General features: G+C 37.6%; 1 protein-coding gene across 2 annotated transcripts in view; it reads left to right on the plus strand.

Moving 5' to 3' along the window:
* PCCA (propionyl-CoA carboxylase subunit alpha) overlaps window positions 1-13467 on the plus strand; it is a 359511-nt gene that overhangs the window by 125780 nt on the left and 220264 nt on the right. For both annotated transcript variants that reach the window (XM_081214648.1, XM_081214649.1), the window contains 2 exons: window positions 5066-5160; window positions 11050-11200. In XM_081214648.1, coding sequence (XP_081070774.1) covers window positions 5066-5160; window positions 11050-11200 — 246 coding nt within the window. The remainder of the gene's footprint in view (window positions 1-5065; window positions 5161-11049; window positions 11201-13467) is intronic.

Genomic DNA, 13467 nt, shown 5'->3' on the forward strand with positions numbered 1-13467 from the left:
TTCTGATGGGGCATAATAAAACAAAGTCTTAGATTTTGTCATTGTGTTTTCTAAGTTTAATTATCACTTTACGTAGGTATTGTTTTTAGTTAGGAAATCTTCATGTAGATCCTCAAATCTTCCAGAGTGGAAAAAACAAATTGCAAACATATAATCCATTTATATTTTTAAAACATTGAACGTAATGTATTTCTTTCTGAGGCTAGCAGATTTTGTTTTGTTTGTTAGTTTTTGTTTTTAGATATTCTAAATTGAAATATCACATATACAGTGAAGTCCACCTAAGTGTACAATTTAGTAAAAAATTTTTTATATACATATATAACTGTGTAACAACCATCCAGATCTGTATATGGATCATTTCCGTTGTATCAAAAGATTCTTTCATACCACTTCCAGTCAGTCCTCCTCCTTGGCCACCAAAATTAACTGCTGTTCTGACATCTAATACCGTAGATTGTTTTTGTTTGTTCTTAAACTGCATAGAAATGGAGTCATATGATACATACTTGCTTGTGCTGGCTTCTTTCACACAACATCATATCTGAGGTTCATGAGACTGTGCATTATCATTCACTCAAAAATTGCTCTGTGGTGTTCCATTATTTGAATAACCTGCAATTTTATCCATTTTTCTGATGGTGAACCTTTAGGTAGTTTCCATTTTTTGATATTATGAATAAACTGCTATGTCTTTTTATGAACATATATACTTTCGCATATACTGAGGAGAGGGATTGTTGGATTACATGGTCAGGTTCTGTTTAGTTCTAATAGATACTGTGGTTGTTCTATCAATAATATATACTCCTGCCCATGATATATGAATGTTTCCAGTTCAGCCATCTTTTCCAACATTTGGTGTTCTTAGTTTTTTAATGTTTAGCCATTTTGTTGGACATGTAATAGTATCTCTGTTTTAGTTTGCATTTCTCTGATGAATATTGATGCTGAGCATGTTTTTATACATTGATTGACCAAAACTGGATATCATATCTTGTGAAGCGACTGCTCAAGTCTCACCCTTGCCCCCCTTTTTCAAATTAGATTTTTTGGAATTATTGAGTTTTCAGGGTTCTTTATCTATTTTGATTGTGAGTCCTTCACCACACACACACACACACACACACACACACAGAGAGCATATCTTCCCCCCATCTGTGACTTACCTATTCACTTTATTAATAGTCTTTCAAGGAATAGAAGTTCTCAGTTTTGTTGAAGTCCAGTTTAAGTCCAATTTGCGTACCCAAGTTAGGAGCTTTATTGTTTTAGGTTTGGTATTTAGGCCTGTTACTCTCTTTGAATTTTTTGTTTGTTTGATGTGAGGTGGAGTCAAAGTAAATTTTCTTACATTCTCATACCCAATTTTTCCAGCATCATTTTTATTCTTTTGCGGTACGCGGACCTCTCACTGTTGTGGCCTCTCCCATTGTGGAGCACAGGCTCAGGACGCGCAGGCTCAGCGGCCATGGCTCACGGGCCCAGCCGCTCTGCAGCATGTGGGATCTTCCCGGACTGGGGCACGAACCCGTGTCCCCTGCATCGGCAGGTGGACTCTCAACCACTGCGCCACCAGGGAAGCCCCATTCTGCCTTTTAAAGTTTAGATGGCACAGGATCACTTTTGTTGCATTTTGCAAGTCACTTGGCCAGCCTAGAATCATTGCCATAAGTGCTTATGCAAGGGTATGCATACCATGGTTTGTTATATTCAGGGCTGTTTTTGGATACTAGTTATCACAACCCTTTCTGCGGCCCCCAATGGTCATGTCCTTCCATAGGCAGAATATACCTACCTTCCTTCCAAGACCAGAATCTCATATTCAGACTTGGTTCAGGTATGGATGAGACTTCTTGTGTATGGTTTCTCAAGAGCAGTTTTTGTGATGTGAAGATCTCTGTATTTAAAGACAATGTGACATCACTTATCAAAAATACAATGATGAGGAAAGGATATGACACTGCAATGAATAACCCCCTATTCAACAAGGTAGTAAAAGGGAGGCACACAGTATTCAATGGTTCTTAGCAATCGAAACCCAGAAATTCAAGCTGAGAGATCCCTTTGGAGGGTTTTGTAATAATTCTAGTGGGAGAGGGTAGGACCTTGGGCCAGCGTGTGGTGGAGGTGGTGAGATGTGATTGAATTCTGGATATTTTGTGAAGGTAGACCGGATTTTCTAAAGATCGGATGTGATGTACAAGAAAAAAATAAGGCATCAAAGATAGTTTTAGGCTTTTGGCCTGACGAATTATAAGAATGGGACTGTCTTACTGAGAAGGGAAAGACTGAGAGGTAAATGTTTTGGGGAAGGAAATCGGGGTATGAAGTTGGACCAATGAAGGTTGAGATGCCCATTAGATATCAAAATATAGGTGTTGAGTAGACTGTTGGATATTTAAGTCTGTAATTTAGGGGAGATATTTGGGCTACCCTTCCTGTAAGATCCTAGAGGCAAAATTAATTTTCCCCCCTTTTCTGTATTCCCCATCTAGCACTTATTTGTGCCATTCGAAGACCACTTACACCATTTTATCTTTAGCTATCAGACTTTCCTCATACACGAAGAAGTCCTTGAGGACAGAGGCTGGATCTTATTCATTTGTTGTCCCTAGCAACCAGGCAGTGTCCTTCACATTACTAATACTCAGTAAATGTTTGTTCAATTGTTTTAAATCATTATATTTCTACATAAGCTTTTAGTTTATTTTAATTAACCATGGCGTATATCCTAGCCGATATTTTTAAACTTAGGTGAAAATATCTCCCGGTAACTTAAATAGGCAACACGGATGTTTCCCATATCTGATCTACACTTGGAAGGTTTTTTGCTTATTTTCTTCAGTTTTAATTAATTAATGTTAGATAATTTGTGCACATGATAAAGGGTGTTCAATGAAAAGTAAGCCTTCTTTTACCCTTGTCTCCAAGTCCCCTGGTTTCTATCCCTAGAAGCAGGCACTGTTACTGTTTTTTGAATATCCTGCCATAGTCTGTGAAGTATATACATGTATATCAACTATTGTTTTTCACATGAGCTATCACATACTGTGTTCTTTCTCGTGCTGAAACTGTGTACTGGCAATAGGAATGGCACAGCTCTGTGTGGTTTAAACCAGGGCACTGATGGCATTTTATGGGCTGGATCCATGGATGTTAAAGGGCTTGCCATTATGTGGAGCAGTCTATTATGATAAAGCTTTTTCAGTAAGCAATATATCTGGGAGATCTTTCCATATTCAGTACGTGCATATCTGTAAAGGGCTATATTAAAAGTTTAAAAAACTCATGATGTGTTTAAGTATTAACTTCCCTTAGAAGCACTTTTTTTTTTTTTTTTGCGGTATGAGGGCCTATCACTGCTGTGGCCTCTCCCGCCGCGGAGCACAGGCTCCGGACGCACAGGCCCAGCGGCCATGGCTCACGGGCCCAGCCGCTCCGCGGCACGCGGGATCCTCCCGGACCGGGGCACGAACCCGCGTCCCCCGCATCGGCAGGCGGACTCTCAACCACTGCGCCACCAGGGAAGCCCAGAAGCACTTTTTATTTATAATGTTTTCTGGTTACTTTGTCTCTTCATTTGATTAATGGAATTCCCTGGTTGTCCGGTGGTTAGGACTTGGCACTTTCACTGCCCTGGCCTGGGTTCAGTCCCTGGTCTGGGAACTAAGATCCCACAAGCTGCGTGGCACAGTTACACAGACTTCAGGGAAAAACAAACTTGATTCTGTGTATATTTGAATCTAATATTTTACAGTTGAAAACGTTTCTAAGAATTCTTGGTTATTGTGGCTTTATTTCTTGGAGACTAAGTCTACTTTCACTTCCACGTCAATTAGAATAAAAAAGGAGGTAGAATAAATTTAACGTTTAAAAATAGTTCTAGATGGACTTCATGCAGTCACCTTTGAGTCTTAGAAATAAAATTCCAACTTACTGGCATTTCATTACTATAATGTTTTCCTTTGTTTGGAAGCATTCTTGAGGTTTAGGTAGGTTTTATTCCTAAAAATTAACCTTGTAGTCATTTATTAACTGTTCATTTTATAGTTTATTATACTTGTTAAACCATGATCTCTTTTGATTTGATGTTTTCAGCAGCCATATAAAATATTAAGATGATATTATCTACTATTTATAATGCATGGGAAAACAGTGACTTGCCCAGAGAGGTGGCATAGCTGTTTGGAGCTTAAATTAGTGCCTTGTTTTTGGCTTCTAGAAGAGCTTTTACCTCCATGAACTTAAATATATGCATTCAATAATATGCATGTACTCCTTAATCATGAAAATAGATTAATCTATTTTTTGATCAAGTATTCTATGCAAAAACATTAATAAAGAGCACGTTTTCCTGTTTGCAGATTTAGCTAATAAGATATATGTTAAATTTGAATTTCAGATAAACAGTGTTTTTTTTTTTTTTTAAAGTAAAAGTATGTCCCATTCAGTATTTGGGATATATTTTTATTAAAATTTTTATTAAACTTAAAAACTCCAGTTTATTTCCCATTATTACAAATGGGAAAAAGCATAATGTTATATATTAACCCCAGACCTTTTACCAGTTTCTTATAACAAAAATAAAGCACAGTAAAAATATCCATATATAAGTAACAGGCCACATACTGGTTGTAAATGAAATAGCATTTCCTGATCAACAGACATGATAATATTAACAACAAACAGATGTTTGTAATGATACTTGTGGCTCTCCTATGTGCCACTGAAATCTAGAATGTATTCCCTTTATTGATGCTCATTGTCCCTCACAAAATAGGTACAATTGATTCTGATATTTTACCCAGTGTATTGGAAATGTAAGATGAGAATTTTTTCCTCAAGTCTTTAATAAAAGTGTTCAGTTGAGTTTTGGAGTGGTAAATATAAAATTTTCCTCCACTAATGTCAACCAAAAGAAGACTGTATTTGAGAGGTACATATGTTTTATGAGGTTGGAATATTAAAATCCAAGGGGTATTGCATGGAGAAAATGTTAATTGGGCACATATGCTATGGAGATGGCTCTGTAATTTTTCAAGTGGTATTATTGCTCTTTCAGGTTTTAGGTGATAAACATGGGAATGCTTTGTGGCTCAATGAAAGAGAGTGCTCAATTCAGCGAAGAAATCAGAAGGTAGTAGAGGAAGCACCAAGGTAAGAGCTTCTCCCAAGGAAACTTTATAGTAGTCTGATTTTTATATATTTCACATATTTCTTTCCCATTTTATTAGCTAAAATTGCTTTAATAGTAATAGTAGAATCTATTAGTGTGTGTATATTAAAAATTTTCCTCATTGAGGTATAATTGACACATAATTATCTCTTGAACAGCACAGTTGTTAAGGATGCTGACCCTCCATGCCATTGAAAATCCACATATAACGGTTAAAGTAGGCCCTCTGTATATGTGGTTCCTCTGTATCTGCAGTCAACTGACCTTGGATCTTGTAGTACTGTAATATTTAGTATTGAAAAGTGTAAGTGGATCCTCGCAGTTCAAACCTGTGTTGTTCAGGGGTCAGCTATATTATATTAGTTTAAGATTTACAATATCACGATTCGATATTTGTGTATATATTGTGAAATCACCATAGGAAGTCTAGTTAACATCCGTCACCATATATAGTTACAGAATTTTTTTTTTTGTAATGAGAACTTTTAAGATCTACTCTCTTAGCAACTGTCAAATAAGCAATATAGTATTATCATCTATAGTCACCATGCTGTACATTGCTTCTCAACGACTAATTTATAACTGGAAGTTTGTACCGTTTATGTCCCCCTCCCCCTCAACCGTCAATCTGATTTCTGCATCTATGAGCTTGTTGTTTTTTTTTTTTAAGATTCCACATATAAGTGAGATCATACAGTGTTTGTCTTTCTTTGTCTGACTTATTTCAGTTAGCATAATGCCCTCAGAGTCCATCCATGTTGTCACAAATGGCGAGATTTCCTTCCTTTTTTGTTTTTTTTGGGTTTTTTTGGCTATGCAGCTTGTAGGATCTTAGTTCCCTAACCAGGGATCGAACCTGCACCCTTGGCAGTGAAAGCACGGAGTCCTAACCACTGGACTGCCAGGGAATTTCCAAGATTTCATTCTTTTTTATGGTTGAATAATATTCCACTGCGTGTGTGTATGTCGTGTGTGTGTATATATATATATATATATACATGTATATAATATACATACATATATATTTATACCACATTTCTTCATCCATCAGTGGACACTTAGGTTGTTTCCATGTCTTGGCTATTATAAATAATGCTGCAGTGAACATGGGGGTGCATGTTTATTTTCAAGTTTGTGTTTTTGTTTTCTTCGGATAAATACCCAGAAGTGGAATTCCTGGATCATATGGTAGTTCTGTTTTTAACTTTTAAAGTAACTTCCATACTGTTTTCCATAATGGCTGCACCAATTTACATTCCTACCAACAGTGCACAAGGGTTCCCTTTTCTTCACATCCTTGCCAACACTTGTTATTTCTTGTCTTTCTGATAATAGCCATCCTAGCAGGTGTGAGGTGATATCTCATTGTGGTTTTGATGTACATTTCCCTGATGATCAGTGATGTTGAGCACCTTTACATGTACGTGTTGGCGATTTGTGTGTTTTCTTTGGAAAAGTGTCTATTTACATCTTTTGCCCATTTTAAAATCAGATTTTTTTCCTGTTATTGGGTTGTATGAATTCTTTATGTATATTGAGTACTAACCCCTTATCAGACATATGATTTGCAAATATTTTCTTCTATTCAGTAGGTTACCTTTTCATTTTGTTGATAGTTTCCTTGGCTGTGTAGAAGCTTTTTAGTTTGAAGTGGTCTTAATGTGTGTGTGTATATATATATATATATATATATATATATATATATTTTTTTTTTTTTTTTTTTTTTGCGGTACACGGGCCTCTCACTGATGTGGCCTCTTCTGTTGCGGAGCACGGGCTCTGGATGCGCAGGCTCAGCGGCCATGGCTCATGGGCCCAGCTGCTCCGCGGCATGTGGGATCTTCCCGGACCGGGGCATGAACCCGTGTCCCCTGCATTGGCAGGCGGACTCTCAACCACTGCGCCACCAGGGAAGCCCCTTAATGTATATTTTTATAATTAAGAATTTGCCACTTGATCTTTCTCAGTACTTCAGTGCATGAAAGTGAGAGAATACTTGAACAAGAAGTTGGGGTTTTATTAGAGGAAAAAATGGGGTGATAACCCACTCTGACTCCCATAGTCTTCTAGGTAGCCTAGACCCTGTTGGTGTGTCTGAGCATGTGGAATTTCTGGGATACCTACCTTCTAGGCTCTCCGGTTGTCAAAAGTTTCATAAAGTTGATCCTGAATTTCCCAAGTTTATCCTACCATGAAAAGGCTTTTGGGACATGGTTCTTAGAGATTCCTTGATTCATCAGAACTACTTTGGGCACTTCTCCAAGCCACCTGTCATGTGTTCGGTGTAGCAATTTCATGGAACTTCGTTTCTACTTTGACGCTAGGTTGGTATTTATATATATTCTGGTTTCCTCTTAGTTCTTAAAAATCCCCAGTTGAGTGTTCATTGGTTTTTTTTTTTTTTTTTTTTTTTTGCGGTACACGGGCCTCTCACTGTTGTGGCCTCTCCCATTGCGGAGCACAGGCTCCGGACGCACAGGCTCAGCAGCCATGGCTTGCAGGCCCAGCCGCTCCGCGGCATGTGGGATCTTCCCGGACCGGGGCACGAACCCGTGTCCCCTGCATCGGCAGGCGGACCCTCAACCACTGCGCCACCAGGGAAGCCCCATTGGTCTTTTTAGTAACCAGACATTAAGGAATATAACCAATTGTAGCTTAATCAGCATAGCCAGTGTGCCTTGAAAAAATGTGCGTGTGTGATTTTTGAAAAGATTAGGTCTGAATATGAGTGGATTTTTTAAATCACAGAGTATTAATAAAAATCAAATCCTATATCCCCCCCAAATTATAGATTTAAATATCCAACAGTCTACTCAACACCTACATTTTGATATCTAATGGGCATCTCAACCTTCCTTTGTCCATCTTCATACCCTGATTTCCTCCCCCAAAACATGCACCTGTCAGAGTCTTTCCCATCTTCACCATGCTGTGAAGAACAGCCCTTTGTGGCCTACGTGGGGTGTAGCCCTTTATCTCTTGGCCCAGAACCAGGATGTAAGACGAGTGGAAGAAGAGAACCAAAAGGAATGTTCTGTCTATGTCTTTAGGAAGAGTCCTAGAACCTGCCAGCGTTGTTGACTTGGCAGTGATCCGAAGTTAGGTACTCTTCTAGGGAGTCTGGGATATGTCTGTTTTCCCGAAGTAACCATGTGCCCAGCTAGTTGAATGGAAAAAGGGGACAGGGGATGATGGTAGAACAGTAATAGTCTCTGACACACCACTTTTGCAGTCGTATATTTTCTTATCTTCTTGTCTTAACACTTCCAATATACTTAACTTTCTCTTTTTATTGGAAATCCACTCAAGTCTTACCTGGGATAGAAATCTTTCACAGACTGGGAACCTTGAATCATGAGTTTTATTTGTTTCCTTTCTTTCTCTAGAAATGTAAGTTTTTCATATGAACATCTCATCTATTAATTGAGAGAAAACTCCAAGGAAAACTTAAAGCAGTAGGAAAAAAAACTAGAACCGATTGTTAATAGTGAGTTGATATGTATTTGTGCATTGTGAAATATTAAAATAAATGGAATATGCAGTTTTCAATTCCTGGAGTAAGAATCTCCCTCTGTGCTTTGAGTGCAGTGGTGAGCTTGCTTGCAGCTCTGAGTATCACTAGCAGAGTTTATGACAAGGGAAAGAATAAGACCAGACAGGACAAAAATAGTTTTACTCACCTGTGCTTGAGATTATCCAAATGTTACGATGTTAATCTTTAGTTGCATTTCCTTTTTTTTCTTTTTGGTTGCATTAATTTTGTCAGCCATTATTGTTGAAATGTCATCTATGCCTGTATCTGTTAGGTTAATGCAGAACTGTTATTTATAATAGGTAGATAAGATTCATAACATCCGAATCCAGTGATAAATCCTAATGTCGTCAACGGGGAGACAGTATGAAGTACACTTCCCACCTGTGAAGTATCCTTGCCTCCCCTTCAACCAGTCAAACCTGAATTTATTCAAGGCTCTAGATCTAATCAGCAGTTTACAAGAAATAGAAATGTAATATGGATGTTGAAAGACCTTGTGGACATTGCATGTAGAGGAATGAGACAGGAAAATGACCAGATCCTTGGCTTAAAAAAAAAAGAAGAGGGCATTACAAGTTAAAAGAATCATAAAGATGTAAAAACCAGTCAAATGCAGTGGCTAGATCTTATTTGGATCCTGATTCAAAGATATTAGCTCTAAAAAGATATTTATGAGATAATCCAGGAAATTTGAATACTAACTGGATATTAAAGCTATTAAGGAGTTCTTGTTAATTTTAAAAGTGTGATTATGTTATAAAAGAGTACTTGTAGAAACAGATATGGAAGGTTTTTTTATGGAAGAAGCGATACCTATTTTGGGATTTGCTTTAAAAAAAAAAAAATGGGGGAGTTCCCTGATGGCCTATTGGTTAGGATTCCGGGCTTTCACTGCCGTGGCCTGGGTTCAGTCCCCAGTCGGGGAACTGAGATCCCATAAGCTGCGTGGCACCGCCAACAAAAAAAGGGGGAGTGGGGCTGGTAGAAAAGTGGACATGCAGCATAGACAAAACAAGAATAGCTATGTAGTAATAATTGTTACATATGGGAAACAGGTATGTGCAAGTTCATTATATTCTTCCATAATAAGTTCATGAAAAAGTTCATCTAAATCTTACACATTTGAGAATAATTTTAATCCACAAATAGAAAAGTAGTCAGTGTTTTATTTCTCAGAGGCTTTTTTGCATAGAAGCAAAATATGTGAAAATGCAGAAATGATTTGCTAATATTCTTTTCAGGGTTCATTGAAACCCTTTACTTGCCTGTTGGAAGGTACTTTTTTATTGTGAAACAAAAGTTTTGAGGATTTATTAGATGTACAGTGGATTCTTGTTATTTGTAGTAGTTATGGCTTTTTTTAAATTAATTAATTAATTTTTGGCTGTGTTGGGTCTTTGTTGTTGCGGCAGGCTTTCTCTAGTTGGCAGTGAGTGGGGGCCACTCTTTGTTGCAGCGCATGGGCTTCTCATTGCGGTGGCTTCTCTTGTTGCAGAGCACAGGCTCTAGGCACGAGGACTTCAGTAGTTGTGGCACGTGGGCTCAGTAATTGCGGCTCGCGGGCTCTAGAGTGCAGGCTCAGTATTTGCAGCACATGGGCTTAGTTGCTCTGTGGCATGTGGGATCTTCCCGGACCAGGGCTTGAACACGTGTCCCCTGCACTGGCAGGCGGATTCTTAACCACTGCGCCACCAGGGAAGTCCTGTGGTAGTTATGTTTTATAAAGTCACTGTGAACACTGAATTAATAAATACTGAAGCATTGCTCCTAGGTGAAATACAGAATTAAGTTTCTGTGAGCCTCTGGTCAGAACATTTTCATCAACTGATTAATACATAACCTTGTTTTGTATGTGTTTCTGTTGAAAGACACCTTATTTTAATACATAGTATTGATTCATTAACCTTGAACTCACCGTCTTGGCCAGCAGCGCTATAATGCTTGCCTGAAGGAAGCTCACCTAACACACGTTTCCTCTATAGGGCACGACTTCTAGTCTTACTTGGAGAAATTATGAATACATATGTTAAGTTTTACTCGTAGAAAACAACTACTTGTGCTAAAATAACTGTATATTTTATAGATTGATTGAAGTTACAGTGTAGTGTGGAAAGTTCAGATGTTTTATAAAAATCTTAAGTTGATTTATTTAAACATGTAATGCTTAATAACACAATAAGCCTACATTATAAGCATATATAAAGCATATAATATGAAATCTTAAGTTGATACAGATGATCATATCTGAGTAAACTTTAAAATTTTTCTGTAATGCACACAAAAGATTACTTAATTTTTGTTCAAAATGTAGGAAATTACTCTTTCTTATTTGCAGCCTTTTTCTGGATTCTGAGACTCGAAGAGCAATGGGAGAACAAGCTGTAGCCCTTGCCAGAGCAGTAAATTATTCTTCTGCTGGAACCGTAGAATTCCTTGTGGACTCAAAAAAGAATTTTTATTTCTTGGAAATGAATACGAGACTCCAGGTAACAGACACGCTGGTTTTCATTCCTCTCCACGCCTCTATACTTTTCCCTTCTTCACCACCCCTTCTTGTGTTATAAAACCTGAAAATCAACTCCTTAAAGTGTTAAATATTTAGTTTTTATGCTTGTGCTAAGAAATCTGTTGGAAATGACAGATAAGTATCAGGTTAATTTAATGGTCAGTGTCTAGCCCTTCTGCTTTGTTACTGTTAATACTTCATATTGGAAATTCCTTTTTTTTTCTTGAACTTTCTTGATGAAGTGCATTAGTTAGGGTTCATGTGCTGATAAGAGAAACTACTCTAGATATGATAAATAGAAAGGGATTAAGGGCTTACCAGTCATTGGAAGGGATGGAGGTAGGAAGGGTATCTAGAGTGAACTTGCAGGAATGACTCTCAGAACTGTACCACCCAGCCTGGCTCCTAGAGGAACTGACACCTCTGCCACAGTTATGAGGTTGAGAAATCAAGCAGCTGCCCTGGAACTTGACTTTGGGGACATGCTTCCTCAGTTTCAGTTCAGTTTCAGTCGAGGTCTCTGGAAGCCACCGGTGCTGTAACTAGTGGCTTTATTTCCTTCCTTCTTCCCCCTTTTCTTTGATTTAAATTGTAAACTAACATATACATACAGAACATTACATAGAATACAAATGTGAAGTTGAAAAGATTATTAAAAGCAAGAGTTCACGTAAGCCTCAGTAGGATCGGGAAGTTCCAAAATGCCCAGCGCTTCTTACCCCCGCCCCTCAGCTTCTTCTCCTTCTCAGTGATTCCGCGTCCATCTTCTTATTTACTCTTCTGACTGAATTCTAAACATCTCCTTATATTTCTGGATAGTTCTTCCTTTTATTTATGCACACCTAGGAAATAGAATTAATTTTGCCTGTTTCTTTTTTAAACTTTAAATCAGTGGGATCATATTGTATGGTTTTTATATTTGGTTTCTTTTCTCAACATTGTGCTTATGAGATTATACCATGAGACTGATTTTCATTTACTGTGGCAGAATTTATGTATGTAGATGCATTTTGAGACCAATGGTAATACATATTTAGAGTTTGTATAGGTATTAACCTCAGTAGTTTTTGCTCAAAACTTATGATACTCTTGCTTGAAATAACTTTTTTAGCTTGTATTCTATTCTTGTGAGCATCTTTAGAAGTGGCAGAATTTTGCCTTTTAAAGATTAGTTTGATTTTGACTAAAAATATGTCTTTATAATGAAAATGTCTAATTAGATAATTAGCTGGGAAATCATGTTTTTGATTAAGATGGAGACGGTTATGTCATGATGAGACTAATAGCTTGTAATACGATCCTGAACGCAACTTGAAGTGACTACAGTGTATTTTTATTTTATTCAAGGCACAGTGAATGCTAGATGGGTTAGTTGGGGTACTTAACAGAATTTGCAAAATTAATAACCAGTGTTTGTCTAGGGCACTTTGTTACTATGTTCTAATTTTTTTTCAATCTATTTATTTTTTATTTGTTTCTGGCTCATTTATCTCAGCCTGAAAGTTTTTTAAAGTTTGGCCCATGGTGGTTTTTGGTATAAGACTTCCAAAAGTTGATATTTATTATCAAATAATTCTGTGTAGGCTGTCTAAATCATTTAGGTACCTACGTTTATAGTTTGTTTCATGGATGGCTTGCCAGGAAATTATGTTCAGTACCCTCAAAAAAGATTATAAATGAATTTCAGGAAAAAATGAAATTCATAGAGAATTTTATCATATTAGATCTCATAGTACCTAATTTTATGCTGTTTAATGGCACTTTTATAATTTGTCTCCCATTTAATGTGTAACAGTATCTCTTTTCTCTCTTGCATTTGCTTCCAGTGGCAGTAATCTTGTCAGTTACCAGACAAATTAATTTTGATTTTTTTAAGAAGCATCTGTGTGATGGAGGGATATTTGCTGGTGGAGGGTGAAACTGAATGGGAGCATGAAAAAAGGATCTTGGATTTCATAGTATTCAGAAAGACATTCTTAGATATTTCAATGATGTCTTTCTGATATTGTTTAAGCAATTCAAATGTCCTTTTAATAGTAGATTTTCTGTTTCAAATTTCTTTGCTAACCTTAAATTATACTACTTTTTTTTTTTTTTTTTTTTCTGGCGGTATGCGGGCCTCTCACTGTTGTGGCCTCTCCCGTTGCGGAGCACAGGCTCCGGACGCGCAGGCTCAGCGGCCATGGCTCACGGGCCCAGCCACTCCGCGGCATGTGGGATCTTCCCAGACCGGGGCACGAACCGGTG

Source organism: Mesoplodon bidens, assembly GCF_964165515.1.
Source record: "Mesoplodon bidens genome assembly, chromosome: 17".
Lineage (NCBI taxonomy): Eukaryota > Metazoa > Chordata > Mammalia > Artiodactyla > Ziphiidae > Mesoplodon > Mesoplodon bidens.